Below are 24347 nucleotides of genomic sequence, written 5' to 3' on the forward strand. Positions count from 1 at the left end.
TTGGTCACCGGGGAAGACCGGGCGCTCCCCCTTCCCCTGTCTCCCGGGTCTCTTGAGGAGCCCAGGAAGGAGGCTCCGCTAGTGCCGCCGGGCCAGGGGCTGCCGGGACCGGGCTGCGGCAATTGTTAACCGGTCATGTCGGCCGCCCAGGGCTGGGACAGGAACCGCCGGAGGGGAGGAGGCGCTGCCGGCGGGGGCGGCGGAGGTAGCGGGGGCAGCGGGGGTCGGGGTACTGGCCAGCTCAACCGCTTCGTGCAACTCTCCGGGAGGCCGCACCTGCCAGGTGAGTCCTGGGACCGGGTCCTGACAGCTTGCGGGCGCGGCGGGGAGGTGACTACTGCCCTTTCTTTTCTCCCTGGCTTTCTTTCCCTTGGGAGGAGGAAAGTCAGGCCCCACGTATAGCAGAGGGGCTGGGGATTAGAGAAAAGGAAAGGTGTTTTTGAGGTCAGGGAGGGATGAGGAACACAGCGGAAAAAGTATTTTTGCTCTGTTGAAAGCTCTGTGTTAAGAGTTGTGTTTTCTTTTCAAAGGAGAGACCGCGGTTACATTGACATTACCAAATGTTTCGCTTAATCGGTTCCCAGTCTCTGCTTCCGCAGTTTGATCTTGTAAAAGAAAGACATTGGCGTCCAGCAGTGGGAAATAGGGTGCTAAATTAAGGAGAGAAGAAGGAGAGAGCATTCCAAAGAGTGATTTTGTAAAAAGCACCTCAAGTTCGGTATTCTGAAACAAGGAAGGAGGAGGAAGTGTGTGTGTGGAGTGGGAAATGGCTGGGAAACAGGACCTAGAAATTAGGAACACCGAGTTGAATTATTATTTTGGAATATCCAGAGACATAGTGTGATATAGTGTTTGGATATTAAAGAGGAGTAAACGAACGCCAAGAATATACTTAGTGGCAAAATTAACGCTCTGTCTGCAATATGAAAACGACTGACAATTGGAAAAATATATCCAATGCCTTTGTTTTATGTTTTGGCCTGCAATTTTCTATGCTTGAATTTAGGTGTCTTATAAAATAAAGATAAATCAAATCCACATGAGTGTGCAGACAATTTTAAAGGGATGCATTTTTTAAGTGACTATTCAGTATGGTGGAAGGTAGGGAAGTAAATACTGCACACAATGTAAAGTATCATATTGGGCAAGCTTATTTTGACGGTGAATAGGAGAACTGTCAGGAATGATGTGTTAATAATTCACCTTGTTTTTTATGTGAATAATGTTGAAGTTGATTTTTATCAGTGATATTTGTTTAACTGATATACTTTGAGAACATGATTGGTTTTGAATTGTGTCTACTACCGTGTCTTGCACTTTTAAGTAATTAAAATTGTTTGATTAATTTGAAGATTCAGAAAAATTTACATATTTAATGAGACAATTGCTTATGCTTGTGATAAGGTTATTTATATGTTGGGAGCACACATTGACTAATTATATGCATCATTAAAGTTAATATCAAGACATTTAAATGGTCATATATATATAAGGTATACTGCCACAATTTGGGTTTGAGATGATGGTCACACTGGTTATTCTAAAATTGCTAAATATGTCATCTTTAAAATGAAAAAAGGGGGAATCTTCTTATCCCAAATTAATAACAAAATCCTATATTTTGTGTATTGACAGATTAGAAGATAAATCTCTTACCAAACATTATCACTCTTTTGCCTTCTGCTACTACAGTCTTTAGGTCTTTGATCTTAGATTGATTGCTATGGGCTTCATATTGGCATACCCAGGCTCCAAGAACCTAGTTGGTGCACTTCCTCGTAGCTACCACCTGATGGCAGTGGAAGCCATGGTTTCTAATAAGGTGTGGGGCTGTTTCTGCATTCCCTAAGCACACAAGGCCAGGAGCATCAGTTTCACCAGAGGTAAAGATAATAGGCCTCAAAAACTGTGAAGATTCAAGCAATAGGGTCATCAACCTGTTCTGTTTTCTTTTCCCTTTCACTGGCGCTTCACTCTTTCTTTCCCAAGGAGGCAGCTGCTTTTCCTCACTCTTGGAATTGGGAACATCTGCTATCTCAACATATACTTTACAATTCTTTCATACCAATTCTTTATTCTTCCAAGTATCACCTTTTAGGCACCCACTCCCTCCATTGTTTGAAAGACTTTATTTTGAAATGTTTAAAATGATTTTAGGTGATGAGGAGGATGAGAAATGGCTAGGCCTGCTTTATGGTTGACTCGAGGTAAAAATAATTTTATTTTTAGTAGAAGAAGCTAACTTTCTCTGTCCTTTGAAATCTGATTCCATTTTTGAGCCTTCTGTACCAAGACTTTCAGATACTGAGCACCCAGAACGCTTTCTTTTTGTGTCTCCACCCTCTATTTAGTCCCAGTGAATCAGAAACAATCGGGTCTTCCTGGAGTATTCACTCTTTTTTTCAGTAATATCTTCATAAATACAGTCACACAAACCAAACTTGGGCATCCTCCTTAACGTTTTCTTCTCCTTAAAGTTCAGGTGTCAATCCACCACCAAGCCCTATTTACTTGATTTCTGCCGTCACTGCAGTTCTTGCTGTGCTCATTCCTCACTAGGTCTCCTGCAGTAGCTTCCAAAGCCTTCTTCCTGCTTCTCTTGCCCTCCAGTTCACACAATGCGCTAATCTTTTGTACGCACTATCTATTCTCATATCTGCTTACAACCCTTTACTAGAGTTTTGTTCCTAGAATAGGCAAAAATCCTTACTGTGGCATTAAAGATACTGGATAGTCTGCCACCTTTCAATCTCCAGTTAATTTTGCATCATGTTTTCTCCCTCCAAAGGACACCTTTTACCACTTCTTTAGACATACCACCTCCAGCCATTGCACATGCCACCCCGGCATGTAGGAGCCCTCTCGCGCCTCATTCTATCCTTATTTTAACTTCTCTTCCATTGGTTCTCAGCTTGATCCCACTCTGTTTTTCAGGGGAGCCTCTCTAATGTTTCTGGCTCATTTGCTTCTCCCTGTACACACTCACAGCCCCATGTGGTTCTCCCTGGGCTTACATGTATTTGTATGATCCCTTGATATGTATGATTTGATACTCTTAATATACACACACAAGTATATATGTATATACAGATGTGTGCACATACTCATACGTATTTATTCTTTAATTTAAACTAATACTTTGACATTACATATAAGTAAGTTCCTTTTGCACTTGATCTTTTTATGGCTGATTCTGGAGGTAAAAATTTATCCCCTTAAAAGCCCCTTTGACCCTGGACAAATGGATGAAATAAAATTCTTAAATATATAAAATAGTGAACTAAACTTTGTGTCCATAGTGACAGCTCAGGTGATGATTTGTGAAACCTGGTTTGAGCAACTGCTTCCCTTTTGTTGTCTCTGAAAATATAATAATGAATATAATAGAGACTGTGTCTTGGCCCCAGAGGTCAAGACATCCATACTTTATCCATACCTTCTTAGTCCTGGATTTCTACCAACTCATAATCTCTATACACCTAGTAAAGAATAGGGAGCAGTGCTTTGTAGAATAGATAAATAGAAGTAGAGCTCAGGGCCAAGGAGACCATGGGAATAGGGAATTCAAGTTATAATTGTGATATAACTGAGTGAGTTTCATCAAATACTTGTATTATTAGCTGGGAAAGTTCAACATTGTTGCTGATATGAGCAGGAAAACTGACACAGAGGCAAAAAACTAACAAAACGGGATAAAGATAACATAGAAATCAATTTACAAAATAATGTGATTTATGTTTATGGATAAAGTCCAAATGGTACAAAAGAGCATATGACAAAAGCCGGGTTTTCCTTCTACTTTTGACCCCCCAGCTAATTTGTTTCCTTTTCTAGAAATAATCAAGGATACATTTCTTATGTATCTTTTCCTGAAGTGTGTGTGGGGCGGTGTGTGTGTGTGTCCTTGTGTGTGTGTGTGTGTGTTAAGTGGGTGGGGAAAGCCTTGTGTATATATAATTTTGCACACTGGTGCATCTGTCTTTAGAATACATTCCTAGAAGTACTATTGTTGGGTCAGAGGCTGTGTACTATTTAATTTTTGATAGATGTTAACAAATTGCCCTCCTTGGAGGTTGTACCATTTTATGCCCACTGTTCGCACGCTGGTGTTCTATTCCTATATTATCAGAATGGGTAATCAAACTCTTTATTGTCCATTTAGTAGGTATATTTTTCTTTATCATTTCAGTAGGCATAGGAGCCATATTCGTTTCCTTTATTTAACACATCTTTTAATTGTTAGTTATTGGGATTTTTTTCTATCACTTACAGGAACTTCATATTTTAAGGAAATTAGCCCCTCATCCTTGATACGTGTTGCAAATATTTTCCGTAATTTGTCATTGGGTTTTTGACCTGGCTTATGGGATATTTTTCTGCAAAATTTAGCAATTTTTTTAATAGTTGTAATTATCAATCTCTTGGATTTTAGGTTTTGTCATAAGAAACACCTCTTTCAACATTATTTCTAATGGAATAATTTCACTAAAATGAAATTCTTCCCTCCCCCCCATAAACATATAAATTATATTTAGTATTGAGGTAGGAATCCAAGTTTATTTTTCTTCCAGGTGGCTATCTAGTTATTGTAGTATTGAAATGTTATATATAGATTTCCTTAGTTCCTACATAGAATTTGGGTTATTATTCGATTAACAACCCAATATTTTATTTTTTTCTGTTTTATTCATCAGTTTACCCATTTGTATCTGATGATCCCAATTTTAATTATAATCCTCTCTCATTCTACTTTCCAGAGTTTTCTTGCTTGTTTGTTTTCCCCAAAACCTCAGAATTAGCTGTCCATGCTTCCCCCACCCCGTGCTCATTGGAACTGCAGTATATGTGTAGATGTGGAGGTAATTGTCATCTTTCTGGGGTTCAGGCTTCTGTTTAAGAACAAGGGCAGTTCATTTCTTGTTCCAATCATCTTTTGCATCCTTAAATAATATTTTAAGGTTCTTTTCATGTAGCCTTTCCACATATCTTACTCTGTATTCCTTGATATTTTGTCAGGGGTTTTTTGCTGTTATAAATGGTTTCTATTTATGTTATAGCTGTTATCTTGTTGTTTGAATAGAAGACAACTATTCATTTCTGAGCATTAGTTAAGTACCTACCCTCCTTTGGAAGGCTGATACTATCTGTAATTGTTTTTTAGTTGTTTTTCTAGGGTTTTGCAGTTAAATATTATTATTGTTACCAAATAAAGATAGTTTTGTCCCTCCCTTTCCAATTTTTTTGTATTTATTTTGCCAAATTGTTTGAGCTGATATTTTCCAATAATTTACGAAATTAGGTACTAGTGGATCTTTGTCTGATTTCCAACTACAATGGTATGTTTAAATGCTTTCCTATTAAAGTTAGAGCTGTCTTTTAGCTTGAAGGGTACATGTTTTATAATGTTAAAGTAGTCAGTTGTCTTTTTATTCAGTATTTAAGAATGGAAGTAAATTTTGTCAGTTCAGTAATTTTTGCCTGTTCAGGACCTAGGGGAATTAAGTAATCTCCCTGCTTTGACCTTGTATGGTGGTGTATTGTACTAACAGACTTATTGTTAATGGACCACCCCTGCTTTCCTGATCAGCTTACTTTGTCATGGTGTGTTACAATTTTAAATGTACTGTTGGGTTGAATTTTACATAGAAATTTTGCAATACTACTCATAAACTAAATTATTTCATAGTTTTCTGTGATTTATCTTTATTAGATTATGCCATTTCATAAAAATAATTTCAAAATTTTATTTTCCTGTACTTCTCCTTCCTTTTTCCCTCTCTGGCCAACTGACATTGATGTTAACGGTTTGGTTGAATTTACCATGAGGCCACTGGATCTCCCACCCTGGGTGTGTGGGTAGTTCCTTTCAAAGTTATCTATGAAAAGTTGACTCTTTACAGGTTATATCTTGAGGGTGGGAAAGCTTTGGTAATTTATGTATTATGAAAATAATCCATTTCATCTAATTTTTCAAAATTAATTTGTGTGAAGTGAAAGATTTTTTATAATTTAAAATAAATTTCCACTACTTTGACAGACTACATTATCAGTTATCACTTTTTGTTCTGTGTATGTGAACCTTTGCCCTTTTTTCCTGTTAGAACCAACTCTTGAATTTTTTTAAAAAATCAGCTTTACTCTTTCTTTTTTCCCATTATTATTTATTTTTAATTGTTTTAAGTCTTTAGCCTTCTCTACATACTTGTTTTTGGGATTATTTTCCTACCTTTATATGATGGACGCTTATAATATTCTTTTTCATTCATCCCAACTGTTTTAATTATAAGGTTTTTCTGAACACTGCTTTATTTGTATTTAGTGGATTGTAGGCTTTTGAGAGATTTTCAAAATATCATGCAATTCCATTTTTTATTTATTTTCTTTAGCACAAGAGTAGTTAATTCTTTCAAAACTTTTTCTCAGCATTTCTACTTATGTTCTTAATAGCTTTATTGAGATCTAATTCACATGCTATGTAGTTCACCCATTTAAAATATGCAATTCATTTGTCTTTTGTATATTCAGATATGTACAGTCATTGTCACAGTCAATTTTACATTTTCATTACCTTACGGAAAAAAAAAAACTTCAGATCCTTTAGCTGTTTACAAAGTTTTCTTCCTGCTCCCCTCACACCTATATCAGCACCATGCAGCCACTAATCTACTTTGTCTCTATAGAGTTCCCTACTAAGGTCTTTCTCACATGAATGAAGTCATATATCATGTGGCCCTTTGTGACAGGCTTCTTTTACTCTGCATAATATTTTCAAAGTTCATCTATATTGTAACAGGTATTAGTTCTATATTCATGTTTATGGCTAAGTAGTATTCCTTTGTATGGTTATATCACATTTTGTTTATTTATCCATTGATGACCATTTAGATTATTTCTACTTTTTGGCTGTTATGAATAATGTTGCTCCAAACATTTGTGTACAGATTTCTTTGTAGACATGTGTTTTCATTTTTCTTAGGTATTTACCTAGGAGTAGTGTTTTTAGAACATATGGTAACCCTATGTCTATATTTAATCATTTCAGGAACTGACAAAATGTTTTCCCAGAAGGCTGGAATTTTACATTCCTACCAACAGTGTATGAGGGCTTCAGTTTCTCAATATCTTGCCAAAACGCGTTATTATCTGACTTTTGACTCTAACCATCCTAGTGGGTTTGAAGTGACACTTCATTGTGGTTTTTGATTTGCATTTCCCTGATGACTAATGATGTTTGGCATCTTTTTTTTTAATTTGTTTACTTTCCTATAGCTTTTCTCTTTTGTATAATTTATCTTTTGATATCAAGCACGTTTCATGTTCTTATTTTGAAATTAGAACAAGCGCAATTTTTAACTGGATGATTTTTTTTGTTGAGTTTTGAGTGCTCTTTATATGTTCCAGATACAGGTCCCTTATCAGACATATGATTTGTAAATATTTTTCCTATTCAATGATTTTCATTTTACTTTCTTAATTGTGTCATTTGAAGCACAATTTTGATGAAATCCAGTTTTTCTTTTGTTGCTCTTACTTGTGAAGTCATATCTAAGAATCCTTTACTAAATCCAAGGTCATGAAGAATTACTATGGTTTTGCTTTACACTTATGTTTTTTACTCACTTTTGAGTGACTTTTGTATTTGGTGTTAGGTAAGGATTATCTCAGCTGGCTGTCAGTTGTCCTAGCACCATTTGTTGAAAAGACTATTTTTTGCCCATTGAATGATCCTAGAACTGTTATTGAAAATCAACTGATCATGAGAATATAGATTTATTTTCAGACTCTTGACTCCATCTTATTGTTAATTTATGTTATGTCTGTATATGAGCCCATCCTGTACTGCTTCACCTACCATTGCTTTATAGGAAGTTTTGAAATTGGAACAGATGAGTCCTCTGACTATATTTCAGAATTGTTTTGAGTGACATCCAACTGCATAAAACTGAGAATCAATTTGAGAGTCTTAGTTTATGCAAAGAACTCAGCTGGCATTCTCATAGAGATTACATTGAATCTGTATATTGTTTTAGAGAGTATTACCATCTTAATAACATTTTCTTCCATGTACAAAAAGTTCCATGTAAAACAGGATGCTTTTTTATTTACTTAGATCCTCCTTAATTCTTTCAACAATGTTTTATCAATTTCAGTCTTCATTTATGTCTTGTTTCCTTTCTCAATCCTTTCTCTGTCCCTTACTACATCTCAGCACTGTTTATAGTCCTTTGTGCTACTTACAATGAAGGCTTCATTTTTATGCAGATTTTATTTTTTTTCCTTCTGTTTCTTTTCTGCTCTCTGCTTGTTTATATTTCATCTCTTTCTGTTATCTGTCTTCCTTGGGTTAGAATTTCTTAAGTTTTTTCCTCCTTTTTAATCATCATTGTCTTTGGTAAAACTTCCTGTCTCATACCTCCTACCACCACTATAAAAGGAATATAAATTCATTGTTAAAATTTGGAAAATACTGACAATTTGAAACAACGTGAAAATCATCTATAGTAATTTCGTTTATAACAATATTTGGATATATTACTTTTAGTTCCTTATCAATAAATTGTTGTATTTAATATAAATAACTATCATATTACTAGTAACAACTTGGGATTCTCTTTAAATGGTTATGTATTTAAATGTTTTACTCATTTCTTTACATTTTCTGTTAATTTACCAGGCAGAATTGTGATTTCTCCCCAATTTATTATATAAATAACCTTTTAGGGTTTTTTCCCTAGTTGATGTCATATTTTACTTCTATCCTTTACAGACAAGCTTTTAGAAAGAACAGACTCTGTTTATTTTAATTTATTTTTTTTTTCCTGTTGAATCTATTGCAGTCTCACTTCTGCCTTCACTGTTCTACTCAAGTGCTTTGCCTAAGGTAATAACTTTCTAATTGATAAGTTCATTAGATAGCTTTAGTTTTCATGCTTCCCAACTTCTCTAGATTTTGACTTTTGCTACTTCCTGTAGTAGAGCCTAGGAATACACAGTAATTAGACAATGTCTGTATTCCTAAAGAGCACTTAGTTATTCTTTTATCTCTTGAACTCCTTAGTTTTCCTTTATTTCTCCCTTAGTTGTTATCCAAGATTATATCTTGATTATATATTTGTTTTCCCTTTTTACTCTGTATGTTTTCCTGATAATGCCCAAATCTGTCTTTAGCCCAGACCTCTTTTGCTAATGGATACCATGCATTGCTACCTAGTTGATTGATGAGTACCTTTAATTCAACATGTCCAAACCCAGTTTCATCCTCTTTCCTGCCAGACCTGTTCTTACTGTGTTCCTTATCCTCATTAATTGAATAGCTACATCATCAGTTTAGTGACTAAAGCCAGAAACCTGGGGATCACATTAGATTTCTTCTTTGTTCACCTTCACCCCTAATTCATTGGCCACAGTCTTGCCTACCTTTCTTCCTTGCCCTATTTTTTTTTTTTTGACCCTTCCTATGTGACTATTCTTTCTTTCCTGTTGCATATATACACTTACAAAAAAGATTAATCTTCCTAAAGTGTTAACTATGATTCTGTTGCTCACAGATCAAAATCTTTCCATCACTTCCCACTACATTTAGAATCCAGCCTGGTATCATGTTTTTGTATTTGCTCTATATCCATAAATGTGCTCCAAGTTTTATCTAAGATGAAAACATTGAGTTGTTTATGGGTCTAGATGGAGAAATTAAAGATATAGTCCTTGAGATGAATAGTCTTTGGAAGTTGAATGTACTTTCTTTGAGTTATTTCCCTTTTTACCCATGGTAGCTCCTGCCATATGGTTTCATCAACAAAATATCAGCTCAGTTTGAATCAGATGTATAATTGATCAAACACTAGCCACAGTTATCTTGATGTCACATAAAACAGACTTCTTAAAACAGACAAATATACAGAACCGATACAGGCATATGAAATTTCTAATATATTCTCCAGCATTGGCACTTTAGAAGAGTAAATATAAAGTTAGCTTTATATACATGTGCATATATAACGCAATACATTGAGAAAATCATCAGGGAGAGAAATTACTTCTTAAAACTTAATCAAAATATTTTTCTGCTTGGTTATGATTTTAAGGCTAAAATTTACCTTTATTAATAGAAAAAACTGCTTTAAGGCAAGTTTTTTTAATGAAATGTTATCTTTTGAAATACTTATTTCTGAATAATAGTTGCTATTTCTGAATGTAATGTTACACACAAATATGTCTTTGGCAGTTCTTATTTGATATTACTTAGTTTATATTGGGCTCTGCTTGTTGCATAGTTTTTCAAAATAGCTCTTTTTAATATACTAGGCTTTTAAAAAGTTTTTAAAATATCAGATTGGCATTTATTACTTAGTTAATATTTGTTGCTTTTTGCCAGATTTAGTAAAACATAAGATTTTATCACCTTTGATGAAGTCTAGGTATGTTCTTGAGAGACACTGCATTTACCAACAGGAAATGGTAACCTAAGAAAAGAGAAAATGAATACAAGAATGGTTTCCTCTTATGTTCAAAATTATTTTTCTAGACGAGTAGCAAAATAAATAACATTTCTGGATACAGTCATTTAACATTAGAATTTGCAAATTTCTTTCTCCTTTGTTCTTCAGTTTCACCTGTAGAAATAGGGAAGAGCCGGTATTTCTAAAGAATGTTTTCACCTTTGCTGAGGAATTTGGACAGCTAGATATGAAATAATAAATTTGGATCACTTACTAACTGCAAACACAAAAATAAATCTCAAATGGAATAAAACATATAGAAGAAAACATGTGATATGTTCCATGATATCAGTGATAAGAGATGTTTTGACCCCTATGGCAAAGGATATAAAAGTGAAACTGAACAATTGGGATTACCTCAAGTTAAAAGTTTTCATACAGGGTCTTCCTGGTGGTGCAAGGGTTTAAAGCACAGCACTGTGAAGTTGTCCACAGCCACTGCAACATGAGTTTGATCACCGACCAGGGAGCTGACCCACATGGCGCAGCAGACCTCTCCTGTCTCAACGGCTGTTCCCTTCAACAGTGTACTTCCTGATCTGCCTGTTCTGCTCCCTATTCTGTCTTTGGTGAATCCTCTTACTGCCCCTGCCCCTCTGGCCTGTACCTCACTTCTGTAACCATAAATAAATAAATCTTTAAGAAAAGAAAATACAATGAGACACTGACTCAAACCTGTGAGAATGGTATATATTGCAAACACTTTCAAAAGTGTTAGAGAGCATGCAGAGAAAGGGGAACGCTGTCTTTTGGTGGGACTATAGAAAGCAATCTAGATTTACCTTAAGTATCTAAAAATGGAAATGCTAAATGACCCAGTAAAGTCCACTCTTGCATATATCTCAAAGGAATGTGAAACCATCAACACAATAAACTATTTGTTCTACAGTGTTAGAGAGCATTGTATATAATAACTAGGACATGGAAGCAGTCTAAAAGCAATCTAGATGATCCTCTTTGGGTGTTTAGGTCAAGAGGATGTGGTATATCCAACCTACACCGTACTCTTCAGCCACAAAAAGAATAAAATGTAGCCATTTTCAATAAAAATGGAGGGAGTTTGAAAGAATTAAGCATAGTAAAGCAAGTCTGATAAAAACAAATACTGGACATTTACATAGCAGACAATTTGATAATGTAGGACAGGTTCAGCAGACACCGTGAGGACTATCAGATTAAGAGGGAGAGGTTGGGAAAGGGACAAGGGGAGCTAAAGGATGGCGATAGGCGAGAAATATAGAAGCCCCCTAGAGAGGAAAAAAGTGAACTTATTTTTGGTGTTCCTTAGAGGGAGGTTGCAAAATTTATGTTCATTAGGAGTAGTTTGATTTGAAAACCTGCTTTTCACATTTTGTCTCCTCTCCCCTGCCTTCATTTTCTCTCTTGGGCACATTTTGTCTCCCTTTTTCTCTCTTAATGATTTTGGGGACAGATGTTACTCTAGATACTCAAATAAGAGTACAAGAAATTCAGAAGCAAGAAAAGGCCAAATAATATAGTGTGACTTTTGAGTGTATTACTGCTATAAAATTTTATCTCCATATAATTAGGATTTGCATATTTTGTCTCTCTTAAAGAAACTAATTTGGTTGATTTTCGAGTTATAGGATGCTTTCTTATGTTACTGTTTTTTTAAAAATAAAACTTTGCTGGAGATAGAAAGGAAGCAATGTTAACAGACTCACTGGCTGTAGTTTGCATTGGCAGATACACTATAGAGTACAAATGTAGGCACTTGGGTTTTTTATTATTGTTATTATTTTAAACACTGAAAACAGCCTTATAAGAGGTTTTAAAAAATGGGGCTTTTTTGTAAGCTTCAATATGAATTTTTACCTGGGTCCCTTTTTTCCTCTGTATGGCTAAAGATAAAGGAAAAGAAAAAAAAGTGAGAGAGGCTAATTTTGAAAGGAATATCCTTAAATGAGAAAAACTAATTCAGTGTATCTTAGAATTTCATCTTATTAGCTGTGTAATCCTAAAGTGGCTGGCAATACATACAGAATATGTTCAGCTGTGGACTTTCCTCTCTCTTTTTTACCTCCACCAAACTACCTATGTCCTTACCCCATCTGCTAATGATATTTTAAAATTAACTTTTTATCATATTCCTTTTTCATTTTCCCTTCTAAGACTTCTAAAAATCGTAAAATGTTACAATTGGAAAGTTATTAGGCACTACCTTCTACCTTCAAATGTGGGAATCCTTTAGATGTTAGTCTTTTTAACCTCTTATCTTAAAGAGGTCTACTTAATTTCAACCTCTTAGATTAATGGGCTGCCCACTACTCTGTGAAGAGAGCTGTGAGATGATTTATTGTCTCTTATTATTAGAAAGAGTTCCTTAAATTCAGCTGCAACTTCTATGAGTTCCTCATGGTTGTTTCTTTTGACAGAATATGGAATAAATCTATTCCTTTTTCCACTTAGCTACCCTTTTGAAAACAATTAAAACATTCTGGCTCTAAATTCTTTTTTATGTTTTTAATTTGGGGTCCATCAATTTATGAGCCTGTGAATAGTCTTTCAGGGGATTATATCATATATAACATTGTGACTGGAAGTGCATTTTTCTGGGAAGAAAACCAATATATATTTTTTTAATTTCCTACCAAAGTTAATATGTCAGACCTACTGGGATGGCCTGGTAATCTGGTTTTTTGTTTTATAATCATTATTTTTAACAAGCTTACAGCAAATGGGCTAGCCTAGCATCTCAGGAACTGCTGCACTAGGTACGTTCTAAAATTCTTGGGGTATTTCTGATTCCATTGAGAATTGCAAAATTACAAGTTTTGGAGACCAGTTAGTATACACATAGCTTATAGTGTAATTATAATTAATTCTTCCTATCATAGTATTAAACTAGCCCCCAAAGCAGGGACATTATTATAAAATTCATTTCAGTCTTGGTAGCCATTTATAAACGTTAAGAGTATATTTACCTAAAGAATGTGCAAGTACAAGTACAAAGTACAAAAATATAAAAAGATGTGTGTACTCCTGTGTTCACAGCAGCCCTTTCCTCCGCTGCCAAGCAATGAAACAGCCGAAGTGCTCTGATAGATGACCTGGTGAAGAAATTGTGGGGTATATACTCAGTGGAATACTACTCAGCCATCTGAAAAGATGAAATAAGACCTTTTGAGACAAAATGGATGGTCCTTGGGGTGATTATGCTAAGTGAAATAAGTCAGAAAGAAGTGTAACAGATGCCAGATGGTTTCACTTATCTGTGGAATATAAATAACTAAGAAACATATACTAGCAAGGCACAACAAAAAACTTCTATACCCAGTGAAAAATACACTAGTTACCTACAGAGTAAGGAGGGGGTGGGAGAAGGAACAGATAGGACATCCACACAGGAAGTTTGGTGGGGCATGAGTGAAGCATGTGCACGCATGGAGGGGTAAAAACGTTGCCCCAAAATTACATAGGTGTGGGAACAACTCATAGATTAATTTTAAAAACTTAATGCAAAATAACCTGATGAGGCAGTTTTAAATCAGGAGAGTTCCTAAGATAATTGTTAGAGTCCGATTTAATTTTTTAATCTAACATAGGTTCATTAATTATAATACTTTTTGATTCTATCAAAAAAACGTTCAATTTTTAACCTTTCTAAGGAAGAGGAAGGAGTATAGCTGAGGCTTCAGCTGGTGAACGCTGGTGTCAGGGTCACATATGCCTTTTGGAACAGCATGAGCCCAACATGATTCCTCCTCCCTGCCTTCTCTCCTGCAGAGACAACTCCTCAACCAACTTTACTATGAAGTAATGCTTTACTTTCAAATACAGTATTTGAAGAATGACATCGCAATGTGCTGTGATTACCTTAACTTTTATAGAAGGGTAGAAGTCTATCATAGCCCTACTTTTTTCTGCCAGTGTCAGAGAGGTAGTCTCAGAAAAGAGGAGACTGAAGTGAAAGAAAACAGAAAAATGAAGCATGGTAGGGAATTTTTAATGAACAACACTAATGGCAAGCAACAGCGAAGGGGTAAGAAGCAGCAATTTTCATTTGCCATTTATCTTAATGCATTTTCAATTGTAAAAAATAATACAGCAGTACACCTTTCATCCACTTCTTCTGAATAATAACATCTAGTAACTATTGTATAATAAATAATAGAACCAGAAAATCAATACTGATACCATCCACCACCTTTATTCAGCTTTCCATACACTCATTTGTGTGTCTGTATGTGTACTGAGTTCTATACAGTTTCATCACATGCAGACTTGTGTGACAACCTAGGCAAGAGACAGAACAGATCCGTCACAAAGGCTTCCTAATACCACCTTTTATAGTCACAGTCACCTCTCCTGTAAACTGCCGGCAACCTTTAATCTGTTCTCTGTCTCTATTTCAAGAATAGGCAAGTAGAATTGTACAGTAAATGCAATCATACAATATTTAGTCTTTTGACATTGACTTTTTTCATTTAGCATAGCTCCTTGAAGAACATTCAGGTTGTGACACACATCCATAGTTCATTGATACTTAGTAGTATGCATGGTATAGGATATACCATAGTCAGTTTAACTATTCACTTGCATATTATGAATAAAGCTATTATGAACATCTATTTATAGGTTTTTGTATCAATATAAGTTGTCATTTCTCTGGTATAAATTACCCAACACTGTAGTTGCCGGGTTGTATGGTAATAACAGATTTAGTTTTGTAAGAAATTGCTGCATTCTTTTCCAGAGTGGCTATACTATTTTCTATTCCCACCACTAGTGTGCGAGCAACCCACTTTCTCTGCATTTCTGCCAACATTAACTACTATCATTTTTTTATTTTTCTCATTTTGACTGGTGTGTAGTGATAATCCATTTTGATAAAAACTGAACCAGGTATTCCTTTATTTATTTGCAATAAATGTGACTATCTTCCTGATTTTAAGAAAAGCAGAATGGACTGACTTTCTAACATATCTTTAGGTTTTTAGAATGAGACTTTCTATTGTTATCATCCCGACTTAATAGGCTCCAAAGCAGTTTTAGCATTTTTTAATATTAATACCAGCACCATCCACAAGCCAGAGCCATCTTCCCACTGTATTTCCAAAGCCTCTGCTACTTTGCATATTGCAGGTATTCTGTATATCTTTGTAGAATAAGTGTATATTGAGGAGTAGATCATTTCATCTGTGAAGTAGATAGCACTTGCTATAAAAGTTAAATCAGTTTAACTGTATGAAGGGTAGTTGTAAAGCCAAATAATTACAGAATTTAAAAGACTGAGAGAATAGGTCTTTTCCTTTTTTCTGGGGAAGGTACCATTTATTTGGGCCTTCAATTTTGATAAATAAGATTTTATATTTTTTAATGTAGAGATCTTACTCAATGTTACATTTATTTCTAGGTACTATAGGATACTTTTTAAAACTGTTCAGTGACATTTGATGCTATTATAAATGGTATTAAAATTTTTCACTTTGGGGCCCTGTGGTGGTACAAGGGGTTAAGTCTCAGCACTGTGAAGCTATCACCAGCCACTAGAGTATGAGTTCGATCCCTGGACAGGGAGCTGACCCACATGGCACAGCAGACCTCTCCTATCTCTGCCACTGCACCCCTCAGGAGTGTATTTCAGTAGATCTGCCTGTTCTGCTCCCCTAACTGTCTCTGGTGAATCTTCCCACCCTACATTCTGGCTTACACCCTTGTTTTTATATGCATAAATAAAATAAATCTTCAAAAATTTCATTTTATGATTATTTATTACTGGTTTAGAGATTTTTTTGGGGGGGGGTATATTGACCGTGTGTACAAAACCTTGCTAAATTTACTTCTGAGGTTTGTTTGTGGATTCTTCTGTTCCAATCTTTGGTCCTTTTTTTTCTTTTTCTTTTTCTTTTCTTGTTATTACACTATTTAGATCTTCCAATATAGTTTTAGAGAGAAGTGGAAATAGCCAACATCCCTCATAATTATTCCTGTTGATATCACCTGTAATGGTAGTGTTCAGTGTTAGAAAGATTTTTTTCCCCACTCCAACTAGTGCTTATTTAAATCTAAAGCCTTTATTGGTTCCTCTGTGCACCATTAAATTGCACTTTATTATTCTTGAGTTAGGATTTTTTTTATTCTGAATGTATGTTTTTGAGTAATTATTTCACCAGATGCTTGAGAGAAACAAAACTTTTATGTGAATTTAGTAGGTATAAAATTCTAGGTTTCAAAGAATATCCAGTTGTCCTAGGACCATCTGTTGAAAGACTATTCATTCCCCATTGTTATTGTTAAAGTCAGTCTTGTTACCCTTATAAAGTCAATTGACTATAGATATATGGGTTTACTTGTGAACTTTCAATTCTACTCCCTTCTTATGGCAGGACTACACTGTTTTGAATACTGTATAGTAAGTTTTGAAATCAAGAAGTGTGTCTTGAGTCTTTCAACTTAGTTCTTCAAGGTTCAGGGTTGTTGGTGCTGTGGATTTCTTGCATTTTCACCTGAAGGTTAGCATTAGCATGTCCATTCCTGCAGAAAAAGCTAGCTGAAGTTTTAATAGATTACTCAATTATCTTTATATCTTTACTTTAAAAACTACTCTTTACTTTTTCCTTCTATACATTATTCTGGTAAATTTCTTGACTCCCTCTTTCAGATTACTGATTTAATTTGCTCATAAGCTAGTTATATTTTTCGGTCTTAATCTATTTAATTTTTTAGTTCAGTAATCAAAATTTGATTTCTAAGATCTCAAGTTGATTTCTTTTTAAAGCAAATGTATTATCTTACATATCTCTGAAGATGTTCTTCGTATTAAATTTAAAGTCTTAATCCTCTTCTGTTGTACTAAAGCCTCTCTTTCAAGTTTAAGTCTGTTAATTCATCTTTATTTGAGAGTCCTTATTAGCCTTCCTGTGAATCTTGCATCTATTAATGCAGCAGGCCTCCACTGATTTTGGAGAGGAATGAAATGTGCAGCAAGATGGAGTGCACTAATCTCCAGCTTTCTTTGATGTGACTGCTCTCTTGTGCTTGGAGGTTAATACCTAGGCAGGGTTCTAAACAGAGCCCTTTCTAATTCAAGAGCTTATACTCACTGTTCCTACCTGGGAGTGATGTTTTTTTTTTTTTTGCTTGATGCAACTGATCCCAGTTGGGAGAAGATATTTCTATTCTATAAAGCTTGACCCAAAGATGAAAAGGGCTGACAAAGATTCAGCTACTTTATAAATTTTATGCTGCCCCATCAGCATAAACAAGCTGTAACTTGTTTCAATTCTTCCTGCTTTCTTCCACCCCTGGGCTTGGTTTTCTCTGAGGACCACTTGCAATAGTCTCTACTCTTGAATATATAGGACTGTAGTTTTCTCCTTTAAGCTGATTCTGTCAGCTTTTTGTCTTTCAGTTAATTCTCATAGTCTTAACCCACTACGGTAATTTTTTTCTTTTGATTATGGATCTCTTAAAAGTGATCTTAAGTAGTTGCCAGACTTTCAGGGAAGGGAAACTTGCCCACAGTATGCCCAGCCTACTATCTGGATTCATTCAGTGACTATGTCATACTAATAGCGAAATAAACTTAATAAGAAGGATGATATTTATAATTTACCAAAAAATGGAATATTGATAAAATCATTGAAGTTGTTTTGTTTGTTTTGTTTTGGAGAGTAGAAGCAATTGCAAATAAAGATGGGCTGCTTTGTATATGTAAAAATTAAAGCATCAGTAAACAAAATATCAGAATAGATTTATATGAAATTAAGAAGGCATATATTGACTGTATTACTGGTCTCACTTTTTTCTGCTTTTTGGGTGAAGGCAGAAAATATGGATTCTGAAATCAGTGCCTACATTATATGAATAACAATTCATAGTCAGCATTAGCCTATGACTGTAAAAGACTTATGTTGTTTGTTGTGAGACAATCAGGCTAAACATGTTTGACAGAGCTCTGAGAAAAAATGATTTTTAAATCAACTTTGGTTCAGTAATTTCCATTGTTATTACCTTAGTGTTACTCTAAATTTGTTTATATTTTTCCACTATAAAATGTCATGGAATTTTTTGATAATAAAAATGGAGTGATAACCTCCAATCCCAATTATAAGCACTGTTGATACGTTGGTATTTTTCTTTACAGTATTTTTCATCATAATTTAAAAAACTTTATAGTAATTTGGTATTGTTTTTCTTCCAGTCCAAAAGTAATGCCTACTCAGTGAAAGCTTGGAAAATAAAGACCAGCACTAAGGAGAAAAAACAAAATCAATCATAAAAATCAATCAGAGATAACCACAATTAAAATTTGATGTCTGTCCTTCTGGTATTTTTTTGTGAATATATACAAACATGTTTTTCTTGACTAAAATGGTATATTTAGTACTATTTTGTACCTTCTTTTTTTCATTTGCAATATATTGTGAATATTTTCTCATATTAGTAATTATTCTTATATATACTTTTTATTGGTATGTAGGATATATATATGTTTATTTGGCATACTTATTTAACCATCTCCCTATCACTGGACATTGAAAGTGTTTCTAATTTTTTGCCGTTATAAATAATATCATAGTATCTTTGTCTATACATCTTTCCATGCATCTATGATTGTTTCTTTAGGAATAAGTTCCTAGAAGTGGAATAGCTGGGTCAAAGGGTATGTACATTTTAATGCTTTTGATACATAAAAATGTCAAATTTTAAGCTAATCACCTGTTATATTCTGTCTTGTATTGCTATCTAATTGTTTATGTGTCTGTCTTGTCTCCCTAATTAGAATATAAGCTTCTTGAGGGCAAGGGAAGTTTCTTATATATTTTATGTATCCTTTGACAGTGTGGTTTACAGTGTTGGACTTATAGTCATCAACAAATATTGTATTGACTTAAAACTGTGATTCTCCAGATTTAGCTGTCATAAATCTCTATTAAATATATATATGTATATGAATATATATGTATACGTGCATATGTATATATGTATATGTATATATATGGGATACACATAGGCTTGCAAATTTTCTGTTTCCAAGAAAAGAGGCCCAACTACTGTTTCCTATCACTTTATCTCATTAAATAAAAAATATTTAATAACAGAAAATTTCAGATCTCTGAAGAAAGGTCAGGCCTTTAAATGGAGTACATTTAAACTCATTGCCATGTCCATATTTTTCTCTTTTGTGTTGGACTGGTGAGCCTTCATTTTAGCCTAAGCAGAGGCCTGTAGATCATCATTTGCGAACTACTGATTTAAAAGGTTTAAAGGTTTAAAAGATAAGTCCTTTTGTAAGATAAATAATTCTACCCCTTTCCTACAAGTCTCTTTTCTCCACAAAGTACATATGCCCAGGTAATGCCATTTAATTTTACAGAATTTGAGTATCTCTGTGTGCAAGTACTACAGTAAGCAGGCCTTGCTGACGAACATCAGTGTATTTGCAATTACCAAAAGCAAAACCCACTTACTTTCTAAGGAATTTGTGATAAGCATGGTACAGTGGGGAGGTGGCAGGCTTCAGATTCACAAGGTCCAGGCTTGGGTACCCTGGCTTTGCCATTAAGTCATGTAATTTTCCTTTAACTTCTTAAGCTTCCTTGTAAAATTAAGAGGATAATATCTTCCTCAGGGTGTTCTTACAGGCATTTATTTAACTGTAATACAATTATTTATTAGACATCTGCCTTTCTCAAAGGACCATGAGCTCTTAAGGGCAGCAGCTTTACCACTTTACAACCCTAGAACCTGGCCTAGGGCTCATGGCAAAAACATGTGCTTAATGAAATGACAGTTGAATCCACACAGGATTGTGGTGAGAACCAAATGAGGTAATACGTGTGGAAGCTCTTTGTAAACTTTAACTACTATACAAATGTTAATTGTTTTTATTGTCAATAAGAGCTATCTTTGGGAGCTATCAAAACTTAAGAGACAAAATTGTCCCACTTAACAGTTCTATAATGCTTTGCATTTTTCATATGTTTTATGAGAAAATAAGTATGCATTGGGGTCAGTGAGGAGCTAATTTGCTTTTTGGCAAATTAAAAGGCAGGTGAATCCTCATCCTACCCCCAACTTGCATGGAAGTGCCAAGATATTAAATGTTTGTTTTATTTGGTTGCTACCAGCTACCATAAAATTTTAATTGTAGCAAGATAGATCAGATTATTTCATATATAAAGAATGGTGCCTGGTGCTAACCATATCACTGATAAAAGAATGATACCCAAATTTGGATGAGAACAGGAGCCTATGTTATGCCAAATTAATTTTAGTCTGAGCTCCTTTTTTGACATCCACTGACTTTTAAAAATGTCATAATTTCTGTTTGAAATACTCCTGGTGAATTTTTGCCACAAGATGGCATTGGTGATTATTGAATGCTTGTGCTATTGAACCAAAATTTCAACAATGGTGCACACAATTGTTCGTATTCTTTTGAGGATTATTGTTGAAAACCTTCATCACTGCTTATATACTAATTTAATTTTGTTTTGACTTCCAAAACAGGCTTAAATGCTACTTTGCATCACTTCTTTCTGTATTCAAGTATTGTTTTGTTTCCTGTTTTTCTGTCTTTATAACTACAGTAACTGTATTATTTGCCATGTGTTGTATGTGTCTGACTTATTGCTGATAATTGTGGTAACAGGTAAGAAGAAAATACGATGGGACCCTGTTAGGAGGCGCTTCATTCAGTCCTGTCCCATCATAAGGATCCCTAACAGGTTTTTGAGAGGTGGGTGATAACTAGCAAGAGATCTGTACTTCATATGGGTTAAAGGGAACTTTGAATGAATTTTCTAAACTCAAAGTTTGGTTTTTAAAAACTGTCTAAACAGCTAAAATTGGAATAAGAAAGGTCTAGGACAAAATTTTAAATCTATATTTCATATTGACCAGTTTTGGAACAGTAATTATAAGCTTTAGGAAATTAAAGTCAGTTTATGTGTATTCGATGGTAAAATAAAGTTCACTGTTATGCATATTATTCCTCTGTCACCATGTTAGAGAGAACTTAGGGTGAATAATTTGTAAGAGATAGATGTGGGGAAGAGTTTCTAAAATATGATTCTAAGAAAGAAATAGAAATTAGTTTATGTGACTATCAAATAAAAAACTACATGTAAAACACCATAAATAAAAAGATAAGGGAGGGAGGCTAAGCAGAGAAATATTTGCAGCAAATGATTAACATCATAACATCATAACTATATAAAGAGTTATTATAATAGTCTAAAAGTGAATGCCCACTAGAAAAATAAGTCAAAGAACATGCATGAGCAGTTCATAAAAGTGAAAGTTCAATAAATGAACAAATATTTATTTTCACTCTTGTTGCAAACATAACCATTAAGATAATAGTATTATTTTCACCTGTTGGGTTGATAGAGACTTGAAAGAACACCCAGTGTTGGTAAGAGTATGGGGGAAATGAAGCTCAGATATTGAAGGAAGTAGAAATTTTCTGGATTCAATTTGGCAGTATGTATCAAAAGCCTTAAAAATGTTAACATCCTTTGACCTACTAATTCTTATTTTTAGAAATGTTGAATTCCTTCTAAATCATAGTCCATACTGAAAAAACGAAATCTCAGAAGAGAATTGAAAACTCTGGTTCACACAAGTTTTCTAGATAAAGCAAATTATCAGATGAGCATGCTTAATGTTGTAATTTAAACTTTATTAAATAATTTATAAGCTAGGGTATTTAATTTTGACTAAGGAAATTATTTTTAAAAAGGAAAAATATCCCACAGCTCCTAAGCACTGTCTATACCTAGAGCATAGCCTATTTTAGGAACTCCAGTTGTTGAAAAGAATAAGATCAAACCTAAATGAGTCAAGACAAGATGCTTAGGATGGCTACCTTTTTGAATAAATAATTTTGTTGTTATAAATTTAGAGGCAATTTTAGTATTATGTGACAGGAAAATGCCAACATATTGTCATATAGGCACATCTAATTCTTTAACAGTTTTTTCCTGTTTATAAATTAGGATGCCTATTTATTGATTTACAGTGAGAAAACTAACTTGTGTTGACCAAATAATCAGGAAATTATTTAATTAGGTCATGAAATTTAATATCAGTTATATACAGATATAAACATAAAAGTCACAGGAAGTAGTGAAATAACATAATACTTAAGTGGTGGGATTTTATTTTCTTTTGTATGTTTTCTGTTTCTCAATTTCCAATGTGGAAAAAAGAAATTAGCACAGGTAAGTTTCCTACTACTGGTTAATTTATAGACCCTAAATTTCCTCATCAGTGGCTGAGAGAGATGGTCCCTGAGGCAGCTGAGTGTAAACTAAGCCAGGGCCTATCCAGATCCCGTGACCACCTCTTTCAGCGACCTGCTCTTAGTCCTCACCTTCGACTTGTTTGTAGTGTTTGGTACTGTTGGTCATCTGCACCTTCTTAAATTTTTCTCTTCTTTTGGATTACTTTACTGTACAATTCTGGTTGTTTTCTTCCTGACTCTTTAATTGTTCATTCTGTTTCCTCCACTAGCATCTTTCTCCCCACCTACTGAAAGTGGGTATTGCTCCAGTGTTCTTTCTGTCCTCTCCATTATCTCCTTTGGTTACCTCATGAGCTTTCAGACTTAATTATCTTCTTTCTTTAGTTGGTTAGTTCATTCTTTTGTGCTTTCAATATTCTTGACTGTCTGTAATGTCAGGCACCAAGCTAGCTCAGTGATCTAGAGAATAAAGAACTAGGTAAACAGGCAATTATAGAATATTTCAAATTTAATTGTTTATGGTGAGTGTCCTGATGAGGCCGTATGGCCTGGGCACACAGAGAAGAGGTAGCTGCCCTAGCTTGTAGGTAGGAGGGAGAGAGAGAAGAATCGCCATCAAGATGACTTTGCAGAAGTGATGTGCTGCAAGGCTGAATAAGTATTAGCAAGTGAGGAATAGAGAATCACAAGCCATGAAGACCAAGCAGCTTGAGTAAAGGCCATTAAGCAGAACAGCATGGTGTAGGAACTTCCACACAGTGGGAACGCGTGAAGGGAGGCCAGATCTAGTGGCACACCATGCTAAGGGAGTTTTCTGGATCCGTTTGCTTTTTTTAAAATTAGTGCTTTTTTTAAAATTAAGGTTATTACCATGATCAAAGTGAGCAATGGTGGAGGCAGAAACTAATTTAAGTTCCTCTCTAGTAGGACTAGAGGGCTAGGAGTTGATTTGACAGATGAGGAAGTAGCATTCAGTGAGACTTGTTGACTAATTGAAGAGGAGGCGGTAAAAGTGAAGAGGCTCCTAGTTTTCTGTGTGGCCTGGGCGCTCTTTACCAGGTGGTATATAGGTGACTGAGGGGCCTATTTGAGGGAGTAGATGATAAATGCAGGTCAACATCCCCCAAACAATAGTATATCCATGAATATTTCATCTAAGAGTTATTTCCTGAGTAACTTCCTGAGTGCACCTGTCTCCTTGTTCTGACAGTATCCTCGCTCTGCCCACCTGTGCCAGTACTTAGCACATTGAGTCGTAGTTATTTGTTTACTGGCCCCTGTCTTCCACTAGACTGTAAGCTCTGTAAGGGCAGGGATGGTGGGAGAGTGTCTTTCCTTTCTTTATCTTCAGTTTGTAGTACAGTGCACATAATAGGTATATTGTATGTATTTGAATGGAATCAAATTGTTTAAAAAGATGCTGTTAGGGAATAGGATGGGACTAAAATTTTTCTCTGATGGTAGTGACACTAATGAGTTGCTGAGAATATGAAAATGCTTTTCTTAGTTTAAAAGTAAACTTCTCTGTACTTTTGAAATTGCCACTTCAACCTTCTTACTTTGGGAATCCTTTATATTACTTCTGTTAATTCTGTACATTTAAAAAGTACAGCTTTAGTCCTTCCCTGGTG

General features: G+C 34.9%; 1 protein-coding gene across 2 annotated transcripts in view; it reads left to right on the forward strand.

The window, feature by feature from the left end:
* KLHDC10 (kelch domain containing 10) overlaps nt 1–24347 on the forward strand; it is a 48227-nt gene continuing 23880 nt past the window's right edge. Inside the window, exons 1-2 of one of the 2 annotated variants that reach the window (XM_004677040.2) lie at nt 1–283; nt 21121–21207. In XM_004677040.2, coding sequence (XP_004677097.1) covers nt 136–283; nt 21121–21207 — 235 coding nt within the window. In that variant the 5' untranslated portion in view covers nt 1–135. The remainder of the gene's footprint in view (nt 284–21120; nt 21208–24347) is intronic. The other variant, XM_012721027.1, reaches the window with a different exon arrangement.

Source organism: Condylura cristata, unplaced genomic scaffold, assembly GCF_000260355.1.
Source record: "Condylura cristata isolate star-nosed mole 26May11 unplaced genomic scaffold, ConCri1.0 scaffold00005, whole genome shotgun sequence".
NCBI lineage: Eukaryota > Metazoa > Chordata > Mammalia > Eulipotyphla > Talpidae > Condylura > Condylura cristata.